This window comes from Alosa pseudoharengus, unplaced genomic scaffold (genome assembly GCF_046254945.1).
Source record: "Alosa pseudoharengus isolate Yale_2024_CS ecotype anadromous, Long Island Sound unplaced genomic scaffold, YU_APseudo_1.1 YU_APseudo_1.1_scf_24, whole genome shotgun sequence".
Taxonomy (NCBI): domain Eukaryota; kingdom Metazoa; phylum Chordata; class Actinopteri; order Clupeiformes; family Clupeidae; genus Alosa; species Alosa pseudoharengus.
In genome coordinates, this window is record NW_027468689.1 from 17,040,556 (window position 1) to 17,057,794 (window position 17,239).

Genomic DNA, 17,239 nt, shown 5'->3' on the forward strand with positions numbered 1-17,239 from the left:
GACTGATTCTGAGTCTATATTGTCCCCTGTTGACAGGTACAACTATTCCATTTACTATTATTGAACTGCAGGTGGTAAAATGTCAACCTAATTAGTCTGTTGCTACAAATACCAATACCCTTACACAATATATGGGGTCTTAGCCTAATCTAATTTAATTTATTGAATAAAAACACTTAATCATTACCCACTCTTTCTCTCTGACTGTTATTCGATTTCTATTCTACTTTCCACTTATTTTTTCTCTACTTTTCCTCTATAAAACAACAATGAATTCCTCAACCAAACTCGTCACCAATCAGATTGATCTTGATTACAACCAGTTTCAATGGGCTCCAGTGAACGTCTCATCTAAAGTCATTGAAGATGGTCACTATGAAACAGTGGCTGTTACCAGAAGAGTGGAGGCAGCAGCATCCTCCTCCACCTCAGCTTCTGCCTCCACTAAAACCACTGAGATAGTGGAGCAGCAGAACTTCCCTCCTCCTCCCACAGAGTTCCTTCAGGGACCTGGTGAGGTCCCAGTCCGTTGTTCCTCCCCGCAGCCCCAGGAGTACATCTGCCCCCACCACCATGCCAAGGACTATTACTCCAAGCAGAGAAACATGGCTGAGCTCAAGCGGCTCTACAAGCACATCCACCCAGAAGTGCGCAAGAATTTGGAGAGGGACTTCTTCAGCCAGGAGATGGCCTACCAGGAGGAGATGTCTGGAGAAATCCAGCAGGCTCGCTCAGTGTTCGAAAACAGCAGCAGCCCCAGCAAGTGTATGAGCCCAGAGAGAGAGTATCTGGAGTGGGACGAGATCCTGAAAGGAGAGGTACAGTCCATGCGCTGGATGTTTGAGAATAAGCCCCTGGACTCCATCAAAGATGAAACTCCTGATGAGGACAACAGCAAGAACATCGCCCAACAGGAGATCATAGCAGGAAGTGATGTCAAGTACACTGCGTGGATGTTTGAGACGCAGCCCATCGATGCTTTGCGATCAGATACTCCTGACTCCACTGAACAGACAGGCAAAATGAAAGAGCTTGCGAGAGGAGATGTCAGAACAGCTACTTGGCTTTTTGAAACTCAGGCACTGGACACACTGAATAAGATCTACCAGGAGGACAACCAAGGCACTGAAGTTGTTTACACAAAGGACATCGCTGGAGGAGATGTGAAAACTGCCCGTTACCTGTTTGAAACTCAGCACCTGGATACTCTGGCTCACACTGAGACAATCGATGAGACCCACTTCCTTAGCCTGAAATCAGAGCTAGAGGAGATCAAGGGAGAAGTGAAGATGACCACAAGGATGTTTGAAACTCAGCCCATGTGCGTAATCCGGGGAGACTCAGGAGAGATGCTAGAGATCACCACTGTGAGGAGAGAGGAGACTGAGAAAGGAGATGTGAAGACTTCACGCTGGCTGTTTGAAACCCAGCCCTTGGACATGATTAGCAAAGACCCATCTCAAGTCAAACTGATCTGCGGCGTCTCAATGGAGGACAACTACCAAGGTGGGGTGAACAAAGGTCGCTGGCTCTTCGAGACAAAGACCTTGGACTCCATCAAAGATGAGGAATGGGAAAGCTCCAAACTGCACAGGGAGGAGATCATTGGGGCTGATGTTCGCAAGCACTGCATGGTCTTTGAGACCCAGCCTATGGACTCCCTCAAAGACAACGCCAACGCAAGACCAACACAGATGGAAGACATTGTGGGAGGTAATGTGACTTCTGCCAGGCATTTGTTTGAAACAGTTCCCATGGAAAATCTGAAAGAACTTGCTGAGGTTGGGAAACTTCAGAAGAGGGTCATGACAGAGGAGGAGAAGGGAGATGTCAGACACCAGAGGTGGATGTTTGAGACCAGGCCACTAGAACAAATAAGGGAAGAGAAAAAGGAGGTTCAACGCACTGTAAACCTGGAGGAACTCGACAAAGGAGACGTCACAAACTACAAGGAGATCTTTGAAACCATGGACCTCAGCAAATGTGATACACAGAAGATACAGGTGGAAGGTGTTACAAGTGGATCTGTGAGGTCAAACAAGCATCTGTTTGAGTCCACTCCTATGTATGCAATGCAGGACAGCTCTGGCCATTACCACGAGGTGAAGACTATCAGAAGGGAGGAAATCGTCAAAGGTGATGTCCGCAGCTGCAAATGGATGTTTGAGACACGTCCAATTGATCAGTTTGATGAAAGCATTGATAAATTCCAGATCATCAAAGGTATTTCCAAACAGGAGATTGAGTCAGGTGACGTCAAAACAGCCAAGTGGCTTTTTGAAACTCAGCCACTTGATGGCATCAAATACTTCAGCAATGCTGAGGAAGAGGAGACCAGGAAGAAAGAGGGTGTCCATATTGAGCAAGGTGATGTGAAGACCTGCAGGTGGCTGTTTGAGACACAACCAATGGATGCCTTGTATGAGAAAGTGGAGGCCAAAAGTGAGACTGAATCAACTGAAGTCCAAAAAGGAGATGTGAAAACTTGCACCTGGCTGTTTGAAACTCAAGCCCTGGACACCATACGGGATGAATCAGAGACAGTCATAAAAACTTGCACTGTTGATCAGGAGGAAGTTCAAGGTAAAGATGTCCGCCTGGCTCGCTTCTTGTTTGAGACAGAGAATCTGGAGAACATAACTGGAGAAGGCGAGAGTGATTTCAAGAGGGTAACAGAGATTGACATCCAATCTGGAGATGTTTCCAGAATGAAGTACATCTTTGAGAACCGGTCCTCGGATATCATGACCTCAACCTCAGAGGAAACTATGATGAAGCTGAAGTCTCGCCAGGCTGAGGAAATACAGAAAGGAAATGTGGTGAACTGCACCTGGATGTTTGAAAACCAGCCTATTGATGCAATCCGGGATGCTTCAGAGGAATCAAAAGAGATTCGTACTGTTTCAGATGTCCAAGGTGGTAATGTGGACAAGGGACGTTTCATTTTTGAGACATACTCCCTGGATAAAATCCAAGATGAATCCTCAGAGACAGAAATCAAGAATATTCAGTCCACCATCAGAGAGGAGATTGAAAAGGGAGATGTGAAGAACTACACTATGATGTTTGAGACCCAGCCCCTTTATGCCATCCGAGATAAAGAGGGTCACTACCATGAAGTAACCACAGTTACCAAAGAAGAAATTCTGAGGGGTGATGTTGTTGGGGCTAGATGGCTATTTGAGACAAAGCCTCTAGATTCCATTCGAGACACAGATGAGGTGTACGTCATCAAGGCAGTGACTGAGGAGGATGTTCAGAAAGGAGACGTCAGATCAGCCAGGTGGAAATTTGAAACTCAGCCTCTGGATGAAATCGCAGAGGACCTGAAAGTCCGGATGAAAACTGTGGAGGACATCCAGGGTGGAGATGTCAAAATAAACAAACAGCGTTTTGAGGAGGACCAGATGAATCAGTATGTTAGGACTGTTAGTGTGAGTGAGATCCAAAAGGGGGATGTGAGATCTTCCACCTGGCTCTTTGAGACCCGCACTATCGACAAGATCCGTGGAGAGGGCTCTGAGTATGATGAGATGGAGAAAGTAACAAAGGAAGAGGTGGTTAAAGGAGATGTGAAACAGTCTGTATGGCTGTTTGAGAAAGAGCCTCTGGATCGTATCAAAGAGATGGATGGAACAGAAACAGTCATTACCCGAGAGGAGATCCCACAGGCAGACGTGAAATCAACAACATGGCTCTTTGAATCAACACCCCTTACTGGATTCAATGAAAGCAATGTAGAGAGAACGGAAATCATTGGTAAGAGCATTAAGAATACTCTGGAGGAACTATACAGCCAGAAAATGGTTGAGTCCCAGGGGATTCTTATTGAGACAGATGAGGTTGGAGATGTGAGAATGGCTAAATACAAACTCATGAACCAGGAAGCTCCTGAGATCCAGAGGGAGGAAGTGATCAGGGGCGATCTAAACAACATCATGATGAACCTGTTGAACAGATGTGAGGGGACAGAGAAATGCATCACAATTGACCAGGAAGAGAGAGGAAACATCAACACCACAGTGAAACAACTCTTTAATCAGGAGAGGGGTATCAATGTGGAGAAGGAAGAGATCATCAGAGGAGACATACAAGAGGCCATCAACAACTTGCTGAAAGAGGAGGGGGCCAACAAACGTGGTATTCTCATCCAGGAGGACGAGAAGGGTGATGTCAGGATGACCATTTACTCACTTCTGAATAAAGACACAGAAGAAGGCCTTGACAAAGAGGACATAGTCAGAGGCAATGTAAGGGGAACCTTGCACAGACTCCTCTCAAATCCTGATGCATCAGACCAGAGTAAGATTAGAGTGAGTGATACAGAGAGGGGTAATGTGAGCTTCTACTCCACCTGTATAGAGTCTGGGGCACTAGACTACCTCCGTCAGCTCCAGACTGAATCAGATGATACTGTGGAAGGGAGAGAAAAAGAAAAGATTATTGGTGGTGATGTTGAGACAACTAAATTGCTTCTCAGAAAGAATCAGAAGGAAATTGGGCGTACCGTCACCGAGGAGGATATACTCTGTGGGGATGTGCACAGCACTGTAAAGGTGTTCATGACAAAGCCAGAGGGCCTACACAACCTGCAGAAGGAGGAAATTGTAAAGGGAGACCTCAGGGCAGCACTCGACTCTCTAACACAGGCCGTGAACCAAAGGGCAGTGCTGGAAAAAGAGGAGGTTGTGAAAGGAGATATCAACATCACACTCAGGTCACTGGTGGAAGCCCAAAATCAAGCCAAGGAGGTGGAGAAGCCAGAGATTGTGAGGGGTGACATCAGAGGGGCCTTGGAATCCTTGGAGAAATCAGCAAACACCAGGACAGAGATCATCATTGAGGATTTGGTGCCTGGTGACATTAAGGGCACCCTAAAATCTCTGGAGGAGGCCAAGCAGGCATTGAAAGAGGTGGAGAAGGAGGAGATAGTCAAAGGTGACATTCATACGGCCTTAATCAATCTGCAGGAAGCTTCTTCTGATAAAAAGGTCTACCAGCATCAGGTTAGTGAGTATGGAGATGTGAAGGGCACCATTCAGCTGCTGCTGGAGCCTACTGCATCCCCTCGAATGCAGCGCCGCGCAAGCACTGAGGGAGACATCAAGACATCGATAAAGTCACTTTACGAACAGGAGGAAATGCAGGTTGAGAAAGAGGAAGTGGTCAAGGGTGATGTCCGGGGGGCCATACACTGCCTCCTGCAGAAGAAGGATGAGAAGCACCACAAGGGCCACAATGTAAGGAGAGTCAAAGGGAAAACTCCACTCCATGAGTGCCCTGAGTGCCTAGCTGCAGCAATGGCAGAAAGCAGAGCTGCCAGCCAGGCTTTTGCCATGACGAACCAGACAGGGACCACAGAGTCGCAGAACAGTGCACAGGAAGTCACTCAGGTTCACTTAGAGCAGAATATCCAAGCTACAAGCCAGGAAAGTCAGTCTACTGTGACACAAACCACAGCTGTCCAGCAGATGGCGACAGAAGCTTCTCAATCCTCACAGCAGTCTTTATCTCAACAGGTGAGCAAGAAAAAGCAGCAACAAATGAAGGTGAAACAACAGCAAAACATCAAGCAGCAACAGAACATCAAGCAGCAGAGCATGAAGCAGCAGCAACAGCAGCAGCAGCACAACATGAAACAGCAAGAAAACATGAAGCAGCAGGAAGCAACCATCAGTCAGCAAGAGCAGCAACAGCAGAGCGTGAAACAGCAAGAAAACATGAAACAGCAGGAAACAACAATCAGTCAGCAGCAGCAGCAAAGCATAAAGCAGCAGCAGCAAAGCGTGAAACAGCAAGAAAACATCAAACAGCAGGAAATTACTCTCAGTCAGCAACAGACCAGCACTAAGCAGCAGCAAATGAATGTCAAACAGCAAGTGAATGTTAAAAAGCAGCAAATGAATGTCAAGCAGCAAGTGAATGTTCAACAGCAGCACCTGAAGGTCAAGCAACAAGTGAATGTCCAAACAATTGCTCAACATGGGCAGCAGACAAATGTCCAAGAGCAGCAGATAAAAGAACAGCAGGCAATTGTAAAAGAACAGGAAGTGGTTAAGGAGCCAGTGAAACCCAACATGGACAACCCTGGACCTATGCTGATAAAGAAGAAAAACATTGGAAAGCAGGTGACAGAGAGCACTGCAGTTGCAGGATCAGGCACTGTTGTGACGAAAGAGACATCACAGGTGAACATAACCACAAAGCAGACACAGGAAATAAAGACAATCAAACAGGTCCAGACTTCTGTGACGACTGAACAGAAGACTGCTACTCAAAAGCAAACCGTCAAGAACCTGAAGTTGGGCTATGGCAGCACTAAGGGTTTGATCAAGAAAAACAAGCCACAAATTGATCTGCCACCTCCACCTGTCTCCCCACCTCCTCCATCAGAGTCAGAGCTCTCTCTTCCGCCTCCTCCCTCTCCTATCACAGACAGTGATGTCCCACCACCCCTATCTCGTCCTCTGGTCATGAGGCAAGACAGTGACCTCCCTTTACCTCCCCCTCCGCCACCTCCAACTGCAGAGGCAGAGACAGAGTTCTTCCCTCCACCTCCTCCCCCACAGGACTTCCTGCCCCCACCTCCTCCCCCACAGGAGCTGAGTGCTGTGGCACAGCCATCTCCTGCTAAACCTAAAGCACGGCCTCTCTTCAAAGTGCCCAAGCCTGAGCCACCAAAGCAAGCTGAGCCACCCAAGTTTAAGTGGCAGAAGAAACAGCCGCCAGCACCTCAACCGCCTCCTCCTCCACCACCCCCTCCCCCAGCACCTGTGGTTGAAAAGCAGGAAACTTCTGCCACAGCTACCACCATCAAAGAAGAGAGCAGCAAACATGTAGAGCAGATAAAACAGACTACTCTGGAACCTCCCGTTTCTAAAATTCCTTCCGTAATTCCAGTGGCCAAGCCTGTGCAAGAAGAGCCTCCACGACCACCAAAGAAAGTTTTTGTCCCTCCCATAAAACTCCCACCTCCTCCTGAAACTACTGCAGTAGCAAAGCCCAAGACCTATGCTAGGAAGTTCAAAACTCCCCTCATGCTGGCAGAGGAGAGGTATCGCAAGCAGATGGAAGAAGCAGCAAAAAGCAAAGTAACCACTCCAACATCACCACCAACTCAAATGCATCTGCAGGCACCAGGTGAAGAGGCCCCAGCCACTGAAAGCACAGGGCTCGCCCAACCACCTCTTCCTAATGAACCTGAGATTTTAGCCAAACCAGCCCCAGTTCCACAAGAGCCACCTACAAAGAAAATGCCCACTCAAATCCCCATGGTTAAACCTACAATAAACAAAAAGCTTACTCAAGATTCAACCAGTATGTCCTCTGTTACCTCTAAAAAGCATCAAACAGTGTCTTCTGGGATGACCCAAGGTACCCACTCTCTGTCAACTGATGTTCAGGCCTCCTCTTCCATGGCTTCATCCAGTGCATCAGAGCAACAACAGACTGCTGTGAAGACCAGCTCTGAGACATCTGTCTCCAAACAGGAGGCCATCCAGCATGTTTCAAGCTCTGCAACACAGGAGGCCAAAAAGGCACCCTCTCAACCCATGAAGATTCCCAAGGTCACTCCAAATTTTAAGGTCAAAACTATAAAGCCACCAAAAGTTGAGGCAGAAAGTAAGCAAGAGGAAAATGCAGCACAGAAGGAGCAAGTGGCCATCAATGCCACAGCACAGATGAACCAAAAGAGTACACAGAGCGTTACACAGATGGGTACAGCTCAGCAAAATTCAGAAAGCCTCTCAAGCAGCACCCAAAAGGTCACTGAGGTCACTGTGGAGCAGGTTGGAAAGGCTGCAACTTCTGACAGTAAAGTGGAAATCCAGATGAAAAAATCCAAACAAAAGTCAAAAAAGGAAGTGAAACAAGTTGTGCCTATTCAAGTCTCTCCTGTACCCCCAATGACTGTTGAGGTTCCTAAAGGACAAGGCCAGGTAACAATTGTTCAGTCCCACCAGGAAGTGAAGGAGAAGCATGTTCAGATCCGAGAGGAAGTTGTGGTAACTGAGAGCCAGGTGCAGCAGCAGAGCATCCAGCAGAAAAGCAAAATTCAAATAAAGAAGCAAGTGAAGTCCTCCCAACAGCAACAACAGCAGAAACAGATGCAACAGCTGCAGCAAAAAGAGATGTCTAAACAGGAGGTTAGTCAAATCAGCTCACAAGAGATGAAGCAGACTGAATCAGTGGCTGAGATCACTGATAGTCAGAAGTATGTGGAAGTGCAGAAGCTGTTGAGCCAGATTAAGGAAATGCAGAGTGTTCACGGGAAACTGGATGCCAACTCTGTGAAGGCAATGGTGATTTCACTTCCCGATTGGCTCATTGGAACAGAGGAAAAGACAAGGATGGTTACTACTCAGTTCAGTAAGCAAAAGCTAAAGGAAGTAATTGTGCATATCAGAAACATTGCACAGGCAAAGCTGATTTTTATTGAGTCGAATGTGCAGGAATCTAGCAAGCCAGAGAGTGAGCCAGAGCCAGAGAAGGTGATCATTGGTGGTGCAACTCCTAAAATCTCTAAGATTAGCATTGGCTCTGCCAGGGTGGAAACCCAGAAGAAAGTAAAGGAGGAGAGACGGAGCACCCAGGAAATCAAAGAGCAGGACCTGTCCAAAACAAGGACCCCGGAGCCCAAAGTACCCTCTGATACGATGAGAATGAGAACCCCATCACCCACCTTCATCAGCATAGAGTCATCCAGGAGGACAGATTCTCCTTTTAGGGTCAGCCCTTCTCCACCACCCTCTTTCAGATCTGATGCGACCCCTACACCCCCTCCTCGCTGGGCGGACACCCCTACAAAGCTAAGCAGGGCTACACCTTCGCCCACAATGAGCCGATCACACAAGTTGACCAAGCTGAAAGACAACACCACCAAGGTCGCACAGACCCCACCACCAATGCCTGTGCCAGAGCACATGATGATGATGCACACAGCTGAGATGGAGGAGGAGTCCTTGTCTTCCAGCCACCAAGAGTTCACCATGGAGAGCCATTCAGTTGAGACGTTTGACGTCTCAGAAGCGGTGGACTCTATGATGACCGTGAAAGACAAGCGGGTGTTCTTTGAGGAGGCTCAGAAAGCAGAAGTCAACAAGACTTACATGCGCAAGGACCCTATTGATATCCCTGAGAGACTAGGAGGCGATGCAGAGGAGGATGCTGAGAGTGCTGAGATCCAGGAGAGGATGAAGGAGGATCTCCCCAGAGTCGATCTATCCAAACTGGTCAACAAGTTTGAGTCCCCGCAACCAAAAATGTACGTCAGGAGAGATCCGATCCTCATACCAGAGAGGTTGGGCAGCGATACAGAGGAAGGAGATGCTGAGATTGAGCGCAGACCCACTCCAGCCGAGGAGAAGCCATCATTTGACATCAAGGCTATCAAGAATGTTTTTGAACTGGGTGAGCCAAGCTTCCACCATGTGAGGGAGGAGAAGGAGAAGGATGCTACTGGTTTCTCTGAAACACAGTCTATCACAGAAAACTACTCTACTGTTGATGAGTTTGGGAACACAGTGACGGGGTCAAGAACTGAGACATCCATGCACTCGGAGAATGTGTCTGGAATACCAAGCCCACCCACCTATGCAGACGTGGTGCGGGGGAACGTGCCCGGCCTGAGCGTGTCGCCTGATGCTTCTGCTGAGGAGCTCCTGCAGAGCTTTCAGCAGTCATGGGCCGACAGCGAAACTGTGTTCAGAAACCTGGGCTTCAACGCAACCGAGGAGCAAAGATCTCAGATGATGTCTCACCAAAGGGAGAGCATCGTGACTGGTAAAGCTGTGTGACCAGCATGGAAATGACTAATCTGGAAAGCCATGGTGTGTTTTTAATACTAGTGTTTTTGCTGTGTGTCAGTTTGGTTACTCTAACACATACATGCTTGTCTAGTTTGTGTTATTATGCCATATGAGAAGGATATTTAAGCATGTCTCTTTTCACTTGTTTTTCACTTTTCTCTGCCTGTTTCTTTTTCTATTTTGCTTCTCTCTTGATATCTCTCTCCCTCTTTCATGTCCTCAAAAATATTTTAGTGTAGGATATACAAGTTTTTTCCTACACTGTTTGTCCTCAAACACATTATTTTGAGGATCCTCATTACTCAGTCACTGATACATACTAGAGGCCATCAGTTAAATGGTGGGCAAAGGGCAAAGTCTGCAAAACAATCTTGTGAAAAAGTAATTGTGCATGACATATGACTATTTTGTTGCATATAGGAGCATTGAGCTGACTCATTAATGTTTGTGCTGAAAGTCTTGCCCATGGTGTTATTCTACCAAATTTATTTTAACTACATATTACATAAGCTTTAGTTAGACTTTGCACTTCGCCCAATTAGGGCCACGGGTCTTAAACCATAATCTTTGCTCTTCCTGTCCGAGCATATTTTAGTTTCAAAACAAATTCTTCCCCTACAGACACTAAATGTTTATCCAACGCTGTTTATTTATGGAGTAATTAAAAGACAGGCGCTGGGTTAAACTCTCACAGTCTGTAGGGGCTTGAACTTTTCCATAGTTGGCTTTCAATGACCCAGATAGAACAATCTTCATCTTGATTGGTATACACTGTACCTAATTTTGGGCATGTGTGGGTGCATTGAGTTTGACCTGATTCCGCATTTTCTTTCAATGAGGAGGGCAGACTTTTAGCAATTAATAACTTTGGTGTTAAGAAGTACTTTCATTATAAGTACTCATATATATTATATCCATTATTATAAGTACATACACTATGAGTTTAATGGTTTTCAGACTTTGGGTCAGAGGTCCTCAATGTATCAACAAAACAACATACAGTATTTCATAGCCCATAGATATCTTACAAAGTAGATGTCTGTTGCTTTACCAGGTGTTGTCAGACAGTTCATGATAAAAAATTAACATACATCTAAGCAGGATTAAGTTCAAGGACAGTTCATGATTAAAAATTAAGATAAATCTAAGCAGGATTAAGTTCCATAACTGTTCATTTGACTTGGTGACATGGTTTATTGAGGTGCTGCTATATGACCACACCGTTTTTTTTAACATTGTGCTCATGACTTGCACTAACTTACATTTGACACTCTGAAGTTTTGCAGTAGCCTAATCATTCAGCCATCTAATTAATAATTGCTTACCTTTTAGAAAATTCGAGTACCCGAGTCCGAACTGTGTCGGGTATGTCGGAAGAGAGTTTACCCCATGGAGTTGCTGATTGCAGACAAACAAAACTTCCATAAAACCTGCTTCCGCTGTGCCCACTGCAGCAGTCAATTAAGGTAAAAATGTAATCACAAATCTTTACACCGTCTTCAATGTGGCCTATCTACAAGACACTCTAAATATCTTAACCATTTGTGTAATTAGTGGTGTTTTCATCTTCCAAGAACTTCATTGTTCTTATTTTCTTGTTTTGCTCTCCCGCAGCCTTGGCACGTATGCCTCTCTCCATGGGCGCATGTACTGCAAGCCACACTACAAGCAGCTCTTCAAGGCCAAAGGAAATTATGATGAAGGTTTTGGAGAAAGACCCCACAAGGAGCTATGGAGCAACAAAAATCAGACTTCACCAGAAAAGACAAAACCCAAAAAACCCTCCCCAGAAAAATCTGAATCCAAGCGCTCAGCCCTGTCTAGCTCGATAGAGAAAGAAAAGACATCCGAAAAAGACAAAGACACCAGCCAGTCATCGAATGATGAGACCAAAAAGCCTACCAGTAAAATTGCCATTGTCTGGCCCCCACAGTCCGAGTCTCCTCAGAAGGCATTTCATGCAGAGGAAGAGGTGAAGCTGGTCAAACCAACATGGCCTCCCCAGGAAAGTGCACCTCAGGAGATGACAGAAACCCCGAAACGTACCTCTAGACCACCTAAAGAGCCAGCCGTCACTCACTCTGAAAATGGGTTGAGGGAAATTGATAACACTCAGGATGTGCCAGTGACCCCATTACCTGAGAGAGTTAAACTTGTGAAGGATCCAAAGCCGACACAGGGTTCAACATCCCCCATTGCGGAACAGAGCGTGAAGGCAATGGAGGAGACTGCACCCGATGTCAATCAAATCCCAGGCACCAAAGACGTTTCAGAAGATCCGCAGCAAACCGAGACTGAAAGTCCAGAGAACGTGATGGAAAGCCCAAGTGAAGAGAAGAAGAAAGATGCAAAAGGGAAAGTGAAGGAAGAGAAAGCAACAGGCGAAACTGAAGGGAAAGATGAGCATAAGGAGAAAGAGACAAAAGATGATGTGAAGGTGAGAGAGGAAAGTGGAGAGAGAGATGGAGAAGCACAAAGTGCTGATACAGAGAGAAAAGAGGTAAAGGAGATGGAGGGAGATTCAGGTGGAGTAGAGGTCACAGTGATCGATGGAGAGGTGGTGCCAGAGCAAAACATCAATGGGATCTCAAACTCAAATAACAACAACAACAACAACAACAACTCCTACAGTGCGCTCTTGGACTGTGGACCATCCTGGTCAGGATTCGATGATGTCAGCATGAAACCAACACTCCTTGACACCAGCCCCAGCGATCCTTTCAGCCTGGGTATTCCTGACAACGACATTAAGCCCTCCATTCTGGACAGTCCTGACAAAGACTTTGTGAATGTGTACAAGTCAGAACCATCAGACTTTTTCCAGATGGCACAAACCGAACCAGATTTCTATCCTCCTGTTGCCAAATGCACAGATACTACATCTTCAGACTACCCAATCAGCAGGGACTGGTTTAAAGTAGACACAGAGGAGGAGGAGACGACCATAGTCTCAGACAACCAGCCGCCAAAGCTCAGTGCTTCTGCAAGTTTTCTGGAGGACATTTTCGCAGGGCTGGATAAGAGCCCAAGCCTGCTGACTGATTTCAAGGATGACATTTTCTGCGATGCTCCCAGTGGTGGCGCCTCTACATCTTTCCTGGACGACCTCCTGGATTTCGGCATGGAATCGAGAGGGGCGGGAGAGAAACCAAAAAACGCTGTGGAGACGGAGGAGGGGAGGCCCGAAATCTCGTTGGGCACCTCAGGAAAGGGCGGCCTACTCTGGGAAGGGGATCACTTGTCTGTGGAAGATCAAATCAAGCGCAACCGTTACTATGGAGACGAAGATGATGACGAATAAGATATCCCGAATAAAAAAGGGATTTTTTTTTTTACCAAAATGCTAAAAAAAAAACAGCAGTCACTCACTGCTAACATAAACAATTTAATCAGCCAGTCATATTCAGTTTTCCACTAGCTTCACTTTCTCCTATTACTCATTTTATACTGTCATACTAAAACAGCCCATGGAGAGATGAATGTAACAATCAACGTTCAAATTCCCTCACATATCTTTTATACTATAAATATAGAATACTATTCTGTGGATGCTTACTTGCTCTATGCAAATATATCTACATTTTTATCTTTTAGAGCTGTTTGAACGCACCTGGTGTGCAGAATGGGTAATATATGGTTGTAATGATGATGATGATGATGATGATCAAGGAAATACATTATGCTCTTTGTATGCTGTAAACATTATACTCTTCTGGTATTTCTTTTTGCTGGTTTCTCATTTTATAACTTCACTCTTTCCAAAAAAATGTTTGTATTTTTGTTTGCTTTATTTTAAGAATAGCTTAAAATGTTTTGTTTTCTTTCCTTCCTTGCTTTGTTTTTGCGAGAATTCCTGACAGGTGGCCGAGGGCTGCTTTCAGGCTGGTTAAGGAAAAGCTCTTTCTATTGTACTGGTAATGCTGTCATAGCAGAAAATAAAACATGTTTCTGAGATCTTGCTCTCTGTGTCACTTTTTCTCTGTTTTTCACCAAGTGAAACTGTTTACAGTTTCTCACAGTCCTCTCTCTCTCTCTGTCTTATTCTCTCTCTTTCTCTCTGTAAGGTGTAAGGTACTGTATGGCATGATCTATTGCTTACCCCTGTTTCAAATGAAAGCTCTGAGATCTCTGTGCTTAGTAGTGTATTGATTTTTCTCACCGTTTCCAGCTTTTGTACGAGTCTCTTTTTGTGACCTGCTTCAGATTAGTGTGTCTCTTCTGTGTTCTGTGTGTCTCCCTGCGCTCCTCATTTTGAAGCCATGGGGTTTTAATGAGTCCCACAGACCACTCAATACTGGTCTTTCTAATGAGACACAAGACAAAATAAAGAAAGGGTAACTTGACACAAGGACCAACCACCAAGTGCTTACTCCCTAGATATAACTAATATGAATGCTTAATGAAATCATTATTTCTCACCCTGTACTACAACACCGGAATATATGCCAACACAAACACAAAGTGGTTTGCCTTTCAATCCTGGATGTTTCAAATATTTTTTTTATTCTGACCTGGCACCTGTTTGGTGATTGATTCGTTTGCAGTGCAAAGGCGACAGCTGAGGGTTTGTCATTATGAGGGAGCCATTAAGGTGATTTATTAATATTCGCTCAAATGACTCGACACTCTCTCCCCATGCTTTCCCCTCTGCATTGGTAATGACACGACACTGAGAGAGCTGTATAGCAAGAGTGGCGATCCACTTTGAAACACCGAGATAAAAATGCTGAACTTTTACATCAAAGGGACGTGTCCCGATTGAAATGACTGCTTTGTATAGACACAGCAACTGATCGGGAGTTTTGTTTATATAGTAGCTTTCAGATCCTGCCTCCGGGCTGCAACACTCTACCTGCTCCGCAAAAAAAGGAATAGGTGGGAGCGCTGCAGACGTATTTGCATTAACATAACTTAAAGAAGATGATGTAGCCTAAATTACCTGCTTGACCTGGGAAACAGTGGTTTGTAAAACACTATGAAATCGTGTTACCACTCAACCTCGCCTCACCAACATGAATCCTCCCCTAGGGGTTGGGGGAGATATAGCCTGGCTACTACTTGGTTATAAATGAGTTGCGTAGATGCGAAATGACAACCCATTGAATTTTTTTTTTTTAATAATTAGCCTATCTACATATCAGACGATGAGAATTAATATCCCAAGGAACACTGCTGCTCTCCACCAAAGTCAAATCAGCCGGCATATCTCAGGGGAGCACACTCGCGCCCGACGGAGCTTGAAACATCGCACCTGAACCCAGCCGTGGATGTGAATGAAAATGCCATGTACGTGACCTGGCGAGCATGCTCTACAAGCTGCGGGGTTCCAAGAGATGCTCTGGGGAATTAAGGCGAAACAAATGAGGAGGAATGTTCCGGGAATCAAGACGCTCGAGGTCCAGTAGGCGAGTGATCATTGGACTCAGGGCGCTTTGAAGGAGGTCATGGATTAAAGATTGAAAACCCTAGGGTCTGTTCTGAGATATTCTCCGTGATGCATGGCCTGCTGCTTGGCAGTTGTAAAGACCACTTCTTCGTTAACCTATGACAACTCAGGCTCTACCATGCATTTCCTGCTCTGCCATGTCTTCCACGAATTAATCAATCAATCTTATGGACTCGAATATTCTACTTTTTAGGTACAAGCTGAAGAACAAAGCTTAATTGTAGGACAATACATGTTAAACGTATAATAGGATACATTATATTATGTTGATGTTTTGTCTACTAACAAACAATGGGGGGGGGGGGGGGTGAACTATGAACTATAAAACACCCCACCTCTGCAATATATGCTTAGGCTATACTTTTGTTCAAATATCAGCAAATACCAGACATTTGACAGATACAAATCTGCACTCAGGGCCAGGCAAATACCTCTTACAGAGAACCTTGCTACATAAAAGTGCCATTGTCGATTTCAGCGGAAGGACGACACTGATTGGACAGCGCCCCTCTCGGCGGTAGCGCGTGCACACACGCATACACATGCACACACACTTTATCTCCCGCGCTTATAGTCGTTCCGGCGGAGGTGCGGGGTGGCCACAGTCGCATCAGCAGCGCTCGCCCCAGTAGGATGGCTTTCGACAAACCGGTAGGTTCAAATTTATTTTTGTCCTCTGCGTGCCTTGCACCATCCAGTCTCTCAGAGCTACGTCCTGGTGGAATCTGTCACGCGCCCTGCTGCACCGCTCGAGTCATATTGCCTCATTCTCCTTTTATATCAAATTAGAAATTCTATTGGAGCTTCTATGACCTGTTATTTTCCCCGTTCTGTCGCAAGAGTGTCTGAGAGACACAACACGTTTATCCTGCGTCTCTCTGCAACAATTCAACGCACTGTGGGAATGCAGTAAGTGTGACTTTGCTTTAGAACAAACGCGGGGCAGAGAGCTGCGGGGACGATGCTCATTTCACCACTTAGGTTACAGCGTCATGCGGTCTAATAACCTAGTGCGAAGATAATGGATAGTGGTTTCATGGAGAACAAAAACATTGTTGTGCTATTGCTTTCGATGACATTTAGATTTTTCGTATTGTAGAAAGCCAACCCTTAAATCATAAATAAAAAACAACCATTGATTTATCCAGAATATAAAGTTAGGCTACTTTAAAAGACGTGTGATGAAGATGTTCGTGTGGGTTGCTGTTTAAAGATTTAAGTTTTAGCCGGCTCTTGTCTTTGCCAACTCGCTACATATAGTAATAGCTTTTAGAGCGAGGTGAAAGCATTATTCTTTGCAAGAGCTCAAATAAACCGGTAGGTTGATTTACATTTGATGACGGTTGACGACTGAATTTCAATCTCTATAAACATAATGCATGTGTACACAGTCAGTGATTTGCACAATGAAAAAAGCACTGCGCATTGTTTAAATGAGATAAATCTTCTAAATCCGTGAACACACCTGATCTCACGCTTCCTGGATTAAGTAGTCAAAGCGCTCATCCCACAGACATTATTTTTAATTGGACGTTGTGTTGTCTCCTTTGATTATTTCGCTGCGGTGTATTCAGCATCCACCATTGTGGCAGACCGTTATGTTCCTCTACTCACACAAAAGACAGAAGTTTAGTCATCAGTGTCTACACAAATTGATCACACCAATGGAACGCTCGGTCATGTCTGTTAAAGCATAAAATGCTTAATTTGCCAGCTAAGTGAACCAAACCTCTACATTCACAGTAAACAACGAGTGTACTTTCCTACTATTGACTTTTTTACTAACCCCTGGGCCACTGGCATTTTGAATAGGCCGACAATCTAGACGAATGGGCACGTAGTAGTCCGTCACCACTGCTGAGGATCAGCAGTAATGGCATTAATGTCAATGATAATGGCGGAAATAGCGGCTTATTTTTGTCGGGGTTGTTGGGAGAGAGGAGCCGGCCGGGAATTTATGGACGCGCCTGTCTGCAGTAAGTCA

At 45.4% G+C, this 17,239-nt stretch overlaps 1 protein-coding gene across 1 annotated transcript in view; it reads left to right on the plus strand.

Moving 5' to 3' along the window:
- Positions 1–11,269, plus strand: part of xirp2a (xin actin binding repeat containing 2a) — a 54,825-nt gene extending 43,556 nt beyond the window's left edge. Inside the window, exons 8-9 of the mRNA XM_076303273.1 lie at positions 303–9,783; positions 11,142–11,269. Of these exons, the coding sequence (XP_076159388.1) occupies positions 303–9,783; positions 11,142–11,236 (9,576 nt within the window). The 3' untranslated portion in view covers positions 11,237–11,269. The remainder of the gene's footprint in view (positions 1–302; positions 9,784–11,141) is intronic.
- Positions 11,270–17,239: the final 5,970 nt, after the last annotated feature.